Source organism: Argiope bruennichi, chromosome 7 (assembly GCF_947563725.1).
Source record: "Argiope bruennichi chromosome 7, qqArgBrue1.1, whole genome shotgun sequence".
Taxonomy (NCBI): Eukaryota; Metazoa; Arthropoda; class Arachnida; order Araneae; family Araneidae; genus Argiope; species Argiope bruennichi.
This window is the reverse complement of record NC_079157.1, coordinates 15,926,874-15,942,542: the sequence shown is the minus strand read 5'-3', so window position 1 is coordinate 15,942,542 and position 15,669 is coordinate 15,926,874. Positions and strand designations below refer to the sequence as shown.

General features: G+C 28.7%; 1 protein-coding gene across 1 annotated transcript in view; it reads right to left on the bottom strand.

Annotated features, from left to right (window-relative positions):
• Nucleotides 1-14,452, bottom strand: part of LOC129975292 (uncharacterized) — a 60,498-nt gene extending 46,046 nt beyond the window's left edge. The window contains exons 1-7 of the mRNA XM_056088346.1: nt 14,294-14,452; nt 10,504-10,633; nt 8,660-8,866; nt 6,666-6,781; nt 5,672-5,901; nt 2,862-2,978; nt 2,607-2,735 (exon numbers count right to left, since the gene is read on the bottom strand). Coding sequence (XP_055944321.1) covers nt 2,607-2,735; nt 2,862-2,978; nt 5,672-5,901; nt 6,666-6,781; nt 8,660-8,866; nt 10,504-10,632 — 928 coding nt within the window. The 5' untranslated portion in view covers nt 10,633; nt 14,294-14,452. The remainder of the gene's footprint in view (nt 1-2,606; nt 2,736-2,861; nt 2,979-5,671; nt 5,902-6,665; nt 6,782-8,659; nt 8,867-10,503; nt 10,634-14,293) is intronic.
• Between the last annotated feature and the right edge of the window lie 1,217 nt (nt 14,453-15,669).

Sequence of the window (15,669 nt, the reverse complement as noted above, 5' to 3'; positions counted from 1 at the left end):
TTTTGATAATTTGTACATGAAAATCTAATGCGTCGAGAATTGAAATTTATTTTCATGTGTCGAATATAGAGGATTTTCTTTAAAATGTATTTTTAATCTCATAAACTTAATCTGTGCTTTCATTTAATGTTAGATTAATTTCTAAGAAGCCTCTTCCAAAAACTTTAAAATGAATTTAACGAAGAAAGTCAATGTCTTCAAACCTTGTCCAATTTCAGATAGATTTCAAAAAATTTAGTGAATTTTTCATCAGCAATAAAATATAATTTTATTTAAAATATGACTGCATTATCGAATAATATTTTGAAATTTAAATGATTCTAAAATTACAACACAGCAGAGTTTAAATCACTTAGTCGCTATTTTTAAAATTATTTTTATAAAGGAAAAGAAAAATATAAATAAAATTTTTATTTAAAACAATCGATAAACGTAATAATCTATTTATCTAATAACATTTGTAACAATCGATATAACGACTGAAAAATTCGTAAAAGATGAGAGAATTCAATTGTAGAGCCGTGTTTTCAAATATGTTATACAAGCATAAATATTTTAAAGGATGTGTTGTGGTTTTTTTTCCAGCTGAATCATCTCATTAAGAAGCGATTTACAAATGTGCTGAAATTAGGCCTAATTGCCAAAGAGATATTAAAAAGAAACGGGCTGAATTTAATTTTTAAAGTTTTAAACCAGCTTAAAATGTCTAACTTCTTTTTATACATCCAATATCATGTTTTGAAATTTTGATTCTATTTTGCTAATTTAAATACTTTCTAAATTTTTCCGCTTTAATGTATTTTCAGAGACATGATGTATTATTTAAACAGATGGATTTGCTATTAAATTACAGAAAAAAAGTAATTATCTATATAAAAGATATTTTTACGTCATTAGTTAAAAATTCATGTTCTATTATTTTCGTTGTTTTTTTTTAGATTTTAATTCGCTCAAATTACGAGACAGAATTTAAAATACTAAAATCAGAGAAAGGTAAGCGATTTACAAATGTGCTGAAATTAGGCCTAATAGCCTAAGAGATATTAAAAAGAAACGGGCTGAATTTAATTTTTAAAGTTTTAAACCAGCTTAAAATGTCTAACTTCTTTTTATACATCCAATATCATGTTTTGAAATTTTGATTCTATTTTGCTAATTTAAATACTTTCTAAATTTTTCCGCTTTAATGTACAGGTTGTTTATAAAGTCCCGGACCCATTTTGATGTTTAATAACTCATAAAATAATAAAGATATAAACACACTTATGGCATTTATTGATGGGATAACTCGTATATTTTCCTTTTCAGGTTTGAATATTTTTACTTTTGTAAATATCGTCTGCGCGTGTGGTTAATTTCAGATAATTTCATTTTCCAGTCTAAATATCTGTACTTTTCTAAATATTGTCTGCTTATTAATTGCATTTTTCTCTCTTTTGTTTTTGGCAACTATTGCAATGTTATGTTTACTTTTGATGTGTTTGTTCTATGTAGTACTTTTGTATGTGATGTTTTATTCGAGCGGATATTAAGGAGAATGCATACACCACAAGAGAAAGCACAGATTTTATGGTGGTTCATAGAAATGAAATCGATAGTGTAAGCACAGAGAAATTTCAGAAGAATTTACCAAAAAGATCCTCCATCCAAAAACAGCATCTAGCGGTGGAAAAAGAATTTTCTAGAAATTGGAAGTATCGAAGATAAGAAACGTTCCAGACGTCCTTGCACACGTGATTTTGATGTTGAGCGTGTCAGAGAGACATTTTTACACAATCCTAGAATATCTGTGAGATCAGCGGCAACAGAATTGGATATGCCAATTTCGACGGTGTACAAGGTTATTAAGAAAAAATTAAGACTGCATGCATACAAAGTTCAAATTGTTCAAGTTTTGGAATCGAACGATAGGCCTAGGAGGATGGCCTTTGCAACAGATATGCTAAGGAGGATAGAAGATGCTGCTGATTTTCTGAAGAGCATAATGTTCTCCGATGAAGCATCCTTTCATGTTTCTGGCATTGTTAATCGTCATAATGTGCGCAAATGGCTCTGTGGATGCCGACATGCTTGTCGCTACCTGGCGTGAAATCGACTATCGACTTGATATTCTCCGTGCGACGAAGGGGGCACACGTGGAAGTTCATTGACAAGGGTCATGAAACTTTTTGAGTCTATTTAACCATTTATGTTATTAATTTAAATCTATCTTTATGATTTTATGAGTTATTAAACATCAAAATGGGTCCAGGCCTTTATAAACACCCTGTATTTTCAGAGACATGATGTATTATTTAAACAGATGGATTTGCTATTAAATTACAGAAAAAAGTAATTATCTATATAAAAGATATTTTTAAGTCATTAGTTAACGCTCAAATTACGAGATAGAATTTAAATTACTAAAATTACAGAAAGGTGTATATACTAAAATATATTTTAAAAAATTATATAGATGCAATTCACATTATACAGCGGACTTTTACAAAGAAATTCTAAAAAAAAATCATTTCTGCTTCAACAATTTTTGTATTTTTTCTTACTTATCTCATTTTCGAATTTTTAAAGAAATTGTTCTCAAAAAAGAAATTCTGGCTTCATCTTACCTTTATCACCCCAGTCAGTGTTCCATGAGTTAGCCACAAGCCAGTAGGGGGTTCCATTTTCAACTCCCCATCCAAGGATACGAATGGCATGACCTCCCATTTCTTCACCGGTCACGTGTTTGTAAACACCTGCGTAAGAAATCATAATGAATTGTAAAAAATCGAACGATATTTCAAAGCGCAAATGACTTTCCTTAAACTACGTTTACGAGAAAATAAAAACAGAGAAGAAGAGAGAATGAAATTTACACTCACCGGATTTGTACGTAACGAAGTCAGCGTAGACTGTGAAAGCAGCTTCAACAGGGCCGTTCTTGTAGATTTCGGTCTTAATTTGGTCTTCCTGTTCATCAACGGAATAAGATTTCTTGCCTTGATAGAAAACACAGATATTAATTAGTACCATGATAAATATATATTTGTAATGATATTTAAATTCTAATTTCAATTTAATTAATTTCCAAGATTTTATCTTAATTTAGCCCATAGTAACTTCATTCTAAAAATATTCTGTTATTTCTTGATCCAATTCCACTGTCTCTACTTAATTAATTCAAGAAAAGCTATGTAAAATTGCTGAATCGGCTAAAAGCGTAACTTTCCCACACTCCGCGTGAAGGGACAAAATACCGCTGACGAGACAAATTCTTTTTTAAAACCTCCCTGTGTTTCCCCTGCCTTGCCGGCCCGTGTAACGAAGATCCCTGTCGATATCTCATTATACATTAGCACTATGAAGAAATATTTTTCCTATCAATTTTTTCAGGTTACATAAGTAATAATATATATAATTTATTTCTCTCTTTTCCTCTTCCCTACTTCTACTTTTGTGTCGCACTGTGGCGGACGTGCCTTGTCCGCGTCTCAGCTTGTAAAAAATTATGCTTTCCCGGAATGGATATTAAAATTAATTTAAAAATTTTAAATGTCTCTTCAAAGTCTTCAAACCTGCCTTCTGCTTCAAACAAAATAATGCTTACACACACACACACACACACACACACACACACACACACACACACACACACACACACACACACACACACACACACACACACACACACACACACACACACACACACACACACATACATACATACATATATATATATATATATATATATACATCAAGAAAACGATTCATTTGGGTATATGTATTCTATCTTAAGAATCTGAAAATACTTCATTTTTATAACATGTACGAGACAGATATAATAAATATTGGAAAATCCTTCAGCTTACTGTATTAAATTGTCATAGCGTCAATCGACATCTTCACCATTTTAAGGGATATTATTGGACATATCCATCAATCTGGATAGTGTTTCATATATGTTAAGAAGTTATTCCTATTTTCTTCAGAGAGATGTTCATCGATTCCAAAATTAAATTAGCGAGACATATTTGACATATCAAATAAGCAAATGTTGATGCTCTTAAACATAACAGCAGTTCCAACAATATTCTTTGTCCAAATAAAAAGGGATATTTGAAATAATTTTGAAACAGCTTGTGTTTTCAATTCCATTTTAAAAAAACATCAATAAATATACATCCGATAAAAAAACATGGGAAAAACTTTTCTTGGGTGTTTCGTTATTTAAACCATTTTTGTTTCGAACAAAACGTTTGATGAGAAAAATCTCGTAAATTTTAATTAATTACAGATTTTCAAAAGCTTTTCTTTATTGTTATGTATCTATCTAAGCATTCAAAAATTTTTAATACTTAAAAGTTAATCACGAACTTTAGTTTAATTAATTACTGATTAATATTTGTTATAAACAAACCACTGCTATTTGATTAAATCATATGAATAAATACATTCGAAAAACGCAATAAACTAAGAATATATATAGTTCTGTCACCGCAGCTATAGATATATTTCAGAATTTGACCCTATCGGGTAAAGAAAATGCATATAATATGAATACTAGTTTTACCCATTATACAGACACAGGACGCGCCATTATGAATTGGTATAAGCCGAAACAAGAATCCCCCCCCTGTTGATTTCATAAATTATGTCTTTACACGTTTACAATCAATGTAAGTAAATAAAACATAAAACGATGTTGCGATGTGACATTCATTGTTCCCACGATCATATGGTCATCTTTACGAGTTTAACATAATGACCATCAGATTTAGATATAAACATTATCAGTAGAAGGTTATTTAAGTGGGAATAAAAAGACATAAATAGTTAACACTCGGCCAACACCAGTCAATCTTGTGAGGCCGGGATAGTCTGGTTGGTAGGAAGTTGGATTCGAGTCCTTTGGATTGCGATTTCAAACCCCGCCGGCCGAAGGTTCCCCGTGTGTGCGGTGGCTGGCGCACGAATAAATCTGTTGTAGTCACAAAGTCCTCCATGCCGAGAGTAATACCACTGGGGGTACTAGATCACGGGTGATCGTTCTCTGATTCAGGTCTAAATTACGGTCTGTGGATAAGTGAATGAAATGCATGAATAAAGTCCGCCCCGTAAAAAGAGTTATAACGTGTGTGTAGCTAAGTCGTACTCTTGGCTCTAGATGGCGCTACTGAAAAAACAAGAGGCGCACCCTTGGTCTAAAATCACTGAATTCTAAAGTCAGTGGGCTTGTCTATGACAAATGCCATTAGAAACAACAACACCAGTCTATCTAGTAAGACCACACATGCGTAGGGAGAAAACAGTAACAAGTACTTGTTACAGCGAGGCAAGCACTTGTAATTATTCGTTCTCACAGCGCATACGCAATTTTTTTTCTGCACATGCGTGATCCTATTTAAATGTATAATTGATTCAAAATGTGTTCACACGATCCAAACTATTGCTCGCAACAGCTATCTTTCAGCAGTGGTCCAGATATTGTCCAAATGTGAGCAATTGGGACAATGTAGTCGAGACAATTATTTACCATTGTCCCATCAGAGTCAACTGATCTGCCTGAGATAGACGTGGTTTTTATTATGCCGCTGTAATCCGCCTGGTGTGAACATTGCTTTAATGTAAATCGAACATATCTCAAATTAGAGGCAAGCCTACATCATTAATTTAACTAAACAATTCGACTTACCATAGTGTTTGTCTGCACGGTAGCTGACGTTGTAACCTTTCTCGCACATGTGGACGCACTGTGGTGTGTCGACAATGTCACCGCATGGTGGGAGTTTTCCTTTGCTGTGGTGTTCACAGGAGGCGATGGTGTAGGGCTGGCAACCCACATGAGAGTTGTATAGACCTCCAGTGACTAGACCTTTGTCGACCCAATATTCCCAGGCAGATCCGGGGAAACCACCGTTGCATCTGAAAGTAGAAAAATTAATATTGTCAGTAGTTCAATAAGGTAGATGAAAATAGAATGAAAATTTTAAATTCAACAAGGAATTTTTGACTTTTTACTGTCCCTTACACAAAGGAAATATTGTAATCGGTATAAATTCCGTCTTCCGAGATTTTGCTGAATTTCAGTGCTTAGGCTTTCAAATTCTTCCGAAAAACAATTTTTGGATTTAAGCCTACTTGCATGTGTTCTTAAAAAATAATTTAAATATTCGTAAAAATCTGACAAATATTTTTGTTTTTGATACACCATGGTCCAATGCTGAATATTTAAGAATATAAACATATTTAAAAAAAAACAGACTGACAGACGTTTAATTTGACTCAACAACTGATAGGTGACTATACTGTAGATGTACCGAATTGTATCCCTCAAGCTCTCTTCGTTTCCTGGTTATCGTGTTAACATATTCGAATAGCTGGACAGACAGACTTCTTCTGAATAAATCTTGTTCATTATTTGGCAGAAATCTACAATTATTGAACCAGCACGTACCAAATTTCAACCATCTAGTTCAAAGGGTTTTGATTTATCCTTGCCATAGACAGACAGAGGGACATTTCCCCAAAATGTGTTTTTAGAATTCAGAGAGGACAAAAACGTGGAGATTTCGTCAAAATCTCGAGTTGAAATTTTGTGACGATTACAGTACCTTCGCTATACTTTGTTTATGAGAAAGTTAAAAAGACAGGAAACGTGCATAAATATTTAGTCAACAGATACATACCCCATTCCACAACTGTCGCAGCAAGACAACAGATCTTCAGCAGAGATTTCAACATCTACTTTTCCATTACTGTGAATGCAGTGTCTGTCGGACATAGCCTCGGCAGCTCCAAAGGCCTGCAAGAAAAAAATTATATACACATTTTTTCCGATATGATTATGTTTAAAAGTTGGGACAATATCTATAAATTATGTCATTTGTCATTTATGGTATAAAAAATATTTAAAACACTCTACAGGACTAAACATTAGATTTACGAGTTGCCAATTTCGACATGAAAAAACTAGAATAGCAGGTGATTACTAAGAAAAGTTTTTTTTTTTTCAAAATTTTAATTAAAAATAAACGAAAAATTATTTTTTATTAATATAATTTTTACTATCAAATAATTCTCTTCTCCAATTTTAATAAATTTTTCATGATATTTGATAAAATCATGTTTTATTGCTACAAAACTGCATTTATACACATTCGTGTTTCGACTATATTAACCCTTTCTAGGGCCGTGGGAAGTATACTTCCCACCAAATTTATCAATCTTTGTATGAAATGATGTAGGTTGGCGTAAGTTCTGACAAATTTTTTTAGCAAGTCAGAAACTTAGAGGCTTCAGTTCTTTATCTCAGACAAAATGATGTGTCTTGATTTGTTACTTAATTATTAATGAGCCAAATTAATTAATTAATCAAATTAAATTTATCTAATAAGCTAAAGGAATCCCTTTTCTTATTCTAATTTCAAGCCCAAAAATATTTTAACATAATATGACTAGAAAAAAACGGCGCTTTAAAGGGTTAAATACATTTGTGTGTTAAGTACGTTATCGTCGCTATATACAGAGTAAATATTTAAAGATAACATTAATATCGAAAGAATCAATCCCAAAGCATTGCCATCCAATGATGTTTCGAACTAGACATTCGAATATCTTTACATTTTCTTTTAAATCAGCTTGCATAGATCATTATTTTTAATAATTATTATTTTATATGGTAAAAGTTATTTTATATTATAGTAGTTTTATATTGTGTTTGTTTATATAACTGATATATAAACAAGAATACTTCTAATAATATCAGACTAGCGAGTTTACGATTATTAACATTTCTTTCTTTCTTTTTCTCTATTTGCTTGCATTGATATTTCATAACATGTTTTTTTTTTAATAAAACTTGAATAATTAAAAACCTGGGCTTATTTTTCCTACTCACAAAATTTTCCATATACAACAACAATTAAATGCATTGAAAATTACTATTCATTACAATTAGGAAAAATTATATTGAGTTTTATTTTAATTACTTGATTCAACAAGCCTAAAGAGTACAACCTTTACCAGAACACTTTTCCTATATAAACTATTAAAATAAATGTATTCCATGGAAAACACAATAAAACTGCAATATAGTTATAAATCGTTTGTTAATATAAATTTCTTATGTTCTACAACGTATTATAAAGCTTATTATAATTCTCTAATATAAGTAATTTTTAATGAGAAACTGACCCATTTAAACTTAATTTCATTTTAAAGATATTTTGCGAGATAAGAATCGATAGAAAACGAAGATGTTTAATTTCACATGAGGATTTAATTTCATTTGAGGATTTCTACGCTCTCTCAGTGAGATTATTATTGAATATGGAATATAATTGAATATGGAAACCAAGCATAGATAATATTGACTATCGCTAAAATTGAATTGTGGAATAAGAATCCATATTTAAAACGGAAGTTGTTTAATTTCACAACGGTCTTCCTAAAACATTAAAATATGTAGAAACACTTATCAATATCCACACATCGTGTTAAATTGAGGAATTCCATGCTCTTTCAAACAGATTTGTTATTGACTATCCAATTCTATTAAAACATGGATAATACTTTTTAATTATCACTAATCTTATCGAATTTCAGACTAAACTGTAGATCAAGAAGTCAGTTGTAGACCAATTTTGACACAATAATTGAATATCAAGAAATGTAAAATTACCCAGCAAGATCCACAGGAACCCTGGTCTCTGATCTCGCTGATTGTGTGGCAGTGTGGCCATTGCTCCCGAGCATCGAAAGAGTCAGGAAGATCACCAGGAACAGCATGCCTGATGGATGGCAACCTGTACTTGTGATTGTCCTTGTGGACACCGAGAAGGCCTTTGATGTGCTTCATGGTCACTCCTTCATGGAAGTTCCTTCCGGCCTGAAAGAAACAGGAATATATATATATATATATATTAATCTTGATTAAGGAAAAACATTAGAGAAAATTTAATATAAATTTTCGAAAGAGATTTTGTTCGAAATTTATGAAGTTGAATAGACTACCAGTATATTGACAAAAAAAAATTAAAATATCCAAAATAAAATGATTTTATCTAATTATTGACATTGAAATAGTAATAAGCAATTTCAAATATTTTATATCCACTGAAATGTTTTTAAAAAATCTTTCAATAAAAATATTATTCGGGTAATTAGAATAAAAGTTATAAAAACTTCAAATAAGACAAAAAATATTACAATTTTAACACGGAATTCGAAAAAACAATCTTTGAAGTATAATAAATTAGAGTATTGTTTTAGATTACTAATATTTTTTGTTAAAAACATACTACACAAGAGCATAATTAAGCATAATGAAGAATTTCACAGCAACATTTTGATATGTAATTGTATTCACATTGCAAAAAAATATTCTATTACTACATAGTTCCAAAATTAAGTAGTTCATTGTTAATAATATGTTGTACAACAAATTGCAGTTAATCCGATATTTAATATCTAGCTAAATTAATTCAGATACAATTTTCAATAGTCAATCCGATATTCACAAAATAATAGTTGCTCTCTATTCTACATATTTGCATAACTATGTTCGCATACAAAATAAAATTTCAAAGAAACGATATTTTTTTTTTAATCGTGTCCGTAATGAACAAAACTGTAGATCCACATATTTATTAAATACTTTTTTAAGCTTTTAAATTTAAATATGACAAATTTTTCCATAGCAAATCTGATAAAAACTGAAATAATTTAACTTATACATGAAATGTTAATTAATTTTTCTCTTTACATAATCGTTTGGCCTCAAAGAATTCCATTTGTTTTTATGAATCTTTAAAACTCTTAATTTTCAACGTTCTGTTAATTATTAGCCTATTCACTAATTAGGCATGGTATATAAATGACACAGAAATTTATAAAATATCCGTAATAAAAATCCTACGCCAATAAGTGTATGTCAATAAAGTGTGATTAATTTTATTAATGTAAAAAATTCGTAATTCTTATTAATTTTATTAATGTAAAATATTCGGAATTCTTATTAATATTATTAATGTAAAAATTTCGTAATTTTTATTAATTTTTTGACAAATAATATTTTATAATATTATTTCAATGTTATAAAATATGAAAAAAAAAATTTGATTTAAATATGAATTAATAGCTGAATAATTTATCACAAAAATTATAATAACAAGCCATAGGTTTTTGTCATATAAATGAAAAAAAAAATGATTTCTGAATTTATGAAATAAATATTCTTAGATTCTGATATGGATTCTTTTATTCTGAAGTTTATACAGATTCTAATTGCGTCTGAAGATATTATTTATGCATATTTATCTTTACTAAAATATTATAATATTTTTCTGTGCGCTGTAATATATTAAAATATGCGAATATATTTATGAAAAATACTGTGACATATTTTAAACATACTTTTTAAAAAATGTCTTTATACAATGCAATAGTGCTGCGGATTATTTAAAAAACATCGCGTAATTTAAAAAAAAAATTAAACAAATTCCAAGAAATAATTTCTCCACTCACCTTCCATGTGGTGTTCAGGAAATTTACATAATCTATCATTTTCTGAGAAAGAGGATGGATGTGTTTGTAAGGTTGGGATCTAGCTGACACAGCAACTAGTACCAACGCGAATACTAGAAGGACCTTCATCCTACAAAGAATAAAATATTAATTAGAGTCACCAAAATCAAACATTCATAAATAAAAAGAATGATCACGAACCTAAAATATTCTTTTACGACAATACTATATATACAAATTAAACATCATGGGAAATAAGACCTTAAAAACACGATTTTTCAATTTTAATGTAATAAAATAGGGGTATTTCACTGATTATAAAAATGTATAATTTATATAGATTTGAAAAGTAAAAAGTTTATAAATTATTCTTTAACAACGAATCTTACAGGAGCTACTGTGATAGAAAGAAAGTAATTTGCATTTTTCTTGAAACACGGTTTCTTCAAATTTCGGTATGCATAGAATGTATTCTGGTCATTACAATCGAATGAAATGTAATACAATAATATTTACAAACATTATCTATCTGTTAAACAGTTTTGATTTTTATTCCCTACGCAATAGTATTATTTAGAGGCTATTTATCATGAAAAACTTTTTATTTGAACTTTTTATTAATAGTATATTTAAACGAAAATAAGTTCATTGTAATTATTAAATGAATACTCACACATTATGCTAATTTTGGAGCGATATTAAGAACAATAATTTTTTTCTGAGTGTACCGATTTGTGGTTATACACTTATAAAATATTGCATCACAACATATATCCGATTAGCAATTAAAAAAGAAATATTTTAAGAAGCTAATATTTTTATAATTAAAGTTATTATTTTCAAACAATGATAACTGTTTTCAAATTTAATTATAAAACAGTTAATGTAATTATTAAAATATCAGTTTCTTAAGTGTTTGATTTTTAATTATACAATTATTATTATTTTATTATACAGTAATATGATTTAATTATACAGTAATATGATTTAATTATACAGTAATATGATTTAATTATACAGTTATCATTATTTTATAACAATAATAATTGTTTTATAATTAAAATAAATCATTCTTTCTATATGTCTCTATATTTTCTATCAAATATTAAATTTTACTTGCGAAAAATTCCCTTATATTTACAACTGAAATTTCAATAATTTTCACTATCGAGAATGCTGCAATTCCCATAACATCAATACCGTATATTTTAGATGACTGCATGCATTTATCTTATGCTCGATTGATTTAATATGGTGTTAAAAAATTTATCATTTAAGAACAATAAAATTTCAGTTATGAAGATGGTAATTCTAATTTTTTGGCAAAAACATAAAAATGTTTAATAACAAATCTTATTAATTATATTGCTCTTTGGCAGTCATTTATTGCTAAGCTTCGAGAATTGTGTTTAAAATGCAAAAACATCCACCATATAGTACTAGTACTAAAGAATCATTGCGTTACCATGGAATCTTAGCCTACAACGATAGCTTAAATCTATAATATTCTAAAACTAAATGAAGAGCTAAAACTACAATATTCTATTCCAAAAATTAGCATTTTTATTTTTCCCTACACAGTATATTAAATACCTGCTTCTACTCAAATCCATAAATTTTAAAATTAGATTTTTTATATATTCCGAGTTTTATTTATTTTTCTATTTATATTAAAATGATTATTTAAACTTCTTATTATTAAATTAAAAAATATCCATTACTTATTTATTTAATCCTGAAAATGATCAAAAGGATTTTTTTTTAACTGACTTAAACCTAAAAAAATTAATTTAACGATGAATAAAATAACGTACTTATGAGCGGAATCCACTTATAGGAACGATAGAATTTTTGGACGCACAGCTAACAATGACGACAAGCAATAGTTTATATACAATTTTTTATCTGAGTGGCATCATTTACCTCAGCTAAAATTTGAAATTGTAGATATGATAAATAGATAAAGCAATTATAAAGAAGTATGATCGCATACAAGAGGAAAGCAATCTTATGCTGTAAGATAAGACAAGTAAGAAGTGCAAACATTCCTTATCTTCTATCGAAAACTTAAAATATATCGAATGTTATACGATACGGGCATAATAGTTTTATCTTTTGAAAGATCAGACAAAGAAAGGCGATCTCGTTCATCAAGATATTGGAGCGATTTCTTTAGCTTATAATAACCCGGTATGAGGTCAAACTAAAAATTCAGTAATCTAATTACCTATCGTTAAAAAATATTTTATTCCAAATATATTCTTTCTGAATATCTTATTATTTTTGTTAATTATCCACATCAGAATTTTTAAGTAAAAGAGCAAATGATTTTGATTTCTCCGAATTAATTTAGCTCTTTTCTTTATTTTGTTATTGCCTTCAGTTAATACATCATGTGTATGAAGCTTGAATATTCTAGGTCTCAACTGAAAAAAATATAATATTGTTTCACACAAGATGCTTTTCTGTAGCAATATATATTAAAAATTATTCTGACATGAATCGTGTAATTTCACTTTTAATTTAAAATGGGTGATTAAAATTACTCATAAAAAATTTCTCGAATTCTTTGTTTAATTCTGCATTGATATTGAAAATAAGAATAAGCTTTGATCTCAAAGTCGGTTTGGCGAATTTATATACAGTTCTATAATTCTAACTAATAAGAATTTTTTTATATAATTGTACTGCCCACATCATACATAAATGATAATTATATCATAGTTATCATATGGAAATTTCGGCAGTTACATATTAAAACTCCTTTTATTTTTTGATATTTTTAGCGAGATTAGCTCATAATACATCTTAAGCTTCAATAGATTTAATAAAATCTCAAATTGTAAGAAATTTGAAAGCAATTTTTCACTTTTCCATAAATAAATTTTTTACATACTTTTTTTCATTAAACACAGTACAATGCAATCAAAAAATTGAGTCGTTACAATTTCTAACAACTCTAAAATTATATAAGATGTAGTGTTAGTGCATTCTTAAGTTTAAAGCAAATTTTTTTCAGCGTTGATATAAATTATTCCAAATATTACATTCAAGTACTGATATGTTGTTATGCGTGCAAAAATTCAGTCCTCACTCTTATTAAGAACTGCAAAATTACATAAAATATGGTACATTGTTAAGTTTAAAGCAATCTTTTTCCAAATATTAAAATAACGTTTAAGAAAATCAATATTTTCCACGCTTTAATACCATGATGATACTCTAACAAAACAAATCTTGATATTCACAAGAATTTCTCATGCTGAAATAAATTCAATGCCAAAAATTAAACAAGTAATATAAAAAAAAAATTTAAGTCAATTCCTAGTTTCGCAAGAATTGAACTCGCATCCTTCACCTTCAAGAGAAAAAAAACCAAAATCCTTGCATTTTACCGATTGAGCTACTGCCTGTTGACTGCAATTTTCTTTACAAACTGCTAAAACTCTATTTAAAGTATTAAAAATTAATTAAGTTTAATGATTAATGAACTAATATTTGAAAAAACTGTATTAACATCAAGTGTCATCCACTAAAATTTTTAAAAAATATATTTGAATTTGAATGGATGAATAAAAAGTATTTTATTAACGACTGAAAATTTGAACAAGATATATAAATAAATATAAGGAGAGTGTGAACTAATAGTAGGAATTAAGGAACAGTTTATAACACAACTAGACCATAAGTGCAAACGATAATATAAAGAAGAAATAAATGCGAATGCACAAGAATTGATTAATTGAATGAAAATAGACAAAACAGGATAAGAACAGAAAATATCACTTACTTTTTAACTTTTCACAAACGATTTTTTTGAATAAAAGGAACTGAGAGCGAACAGAATAGAAGAAAAAACTAACTTCAGAAAGAACACACCGGGAATAAACAAACGCTGATCTCCAAAGCTCTTTATAGGCTTATGTAAGCATAAAATGAGTGATAAAACAACACGTGACCCGTTTACCTCGCTTCGATCGCCGCTTGTGACTAACAGATGATCTGGTCATCTGACTCGCAGATTACGTTTTCGCGCTGTTCTGCGCAACGGAAGAATTCCAAACGAACGGAAAATCGTTTACCGATTGGCCGGAAAAACATTAAATGTTCTTAAGAATTTGTTGTGGCGTTCTTTTCGGGGGAAATGTGCGAAAGGTTTTTCTCACATTTTCTGAAAGTGTGAAATTGAGTACATATTAGTACAGCTTAATCATAGTATGTCTTGGGATTTTTTGGTGTTTTTTGAGTAGAAACAGATGATTGATATTTGATAATGCAAGAAGAAAAACACATGCCGCATAATGAACTAAATATATTCGTAATGATTTTTGGTATTTTTCGTTATTAATTAATTAATTTTGTTATTAACACTTTTATGTTTCACTAAAAAAACTTTTTTTTATTGAAAACTTTAATAATTTTGAAAACAAGCAGATGTATGGTCATATTTGAGCACCATATAATCGATTAAATATTTTTATTCATATTTTTTAGCAGAAAATGCCTATAACTTTAAATGAGTACCCCTGAAAATATTCATTTTTTATTATTAGCAGTATAATGCTCGATATATGATAAAAGTTTCAAAATTAAATTTTTAAATCTGTATTATTATTTTCTTTATAAGATACTAATTTTTTTTTTAAAAAAATCGTTGAATAAGTTCCTTAGGTTTAATTTTGAAATCAATTTTATTCATATTTCTGTTTTAAACCAACATTTTTTTCCATATGCTTTATTTTTCTTGAGGAAATTTTTATTTTAAAAGCGGAAGAGCTTTTTTAGCCCTTTTATTAATAATCTCTAATAATTAAGTTGACATATACGAATGTTTTTTTTTAATTTAATACCTCCTATCAGTTGTGAATTACACTCATTGAAAATTTCGTCGCTTTCTTCTAATGTTAAATGAAAAGCACTGTTAACCTTTTCATTATAATAAATTCCCATGCAATCGATATTTATACCATTAGATCAGAGGCTTCATTGACTTCAAAAAAAGTCACTAATAAAGAATAACACTTTTCCACTTTTGGTATTTCCATTTTGGAAAGTATATTAAGATATAACTTAACACATTAAGTTAACTTAACACTTAACTCTTTATCCTTTCACTCGGACAATGTATCATTTATACCATAAGCATTTTTCCATAACATATCATTT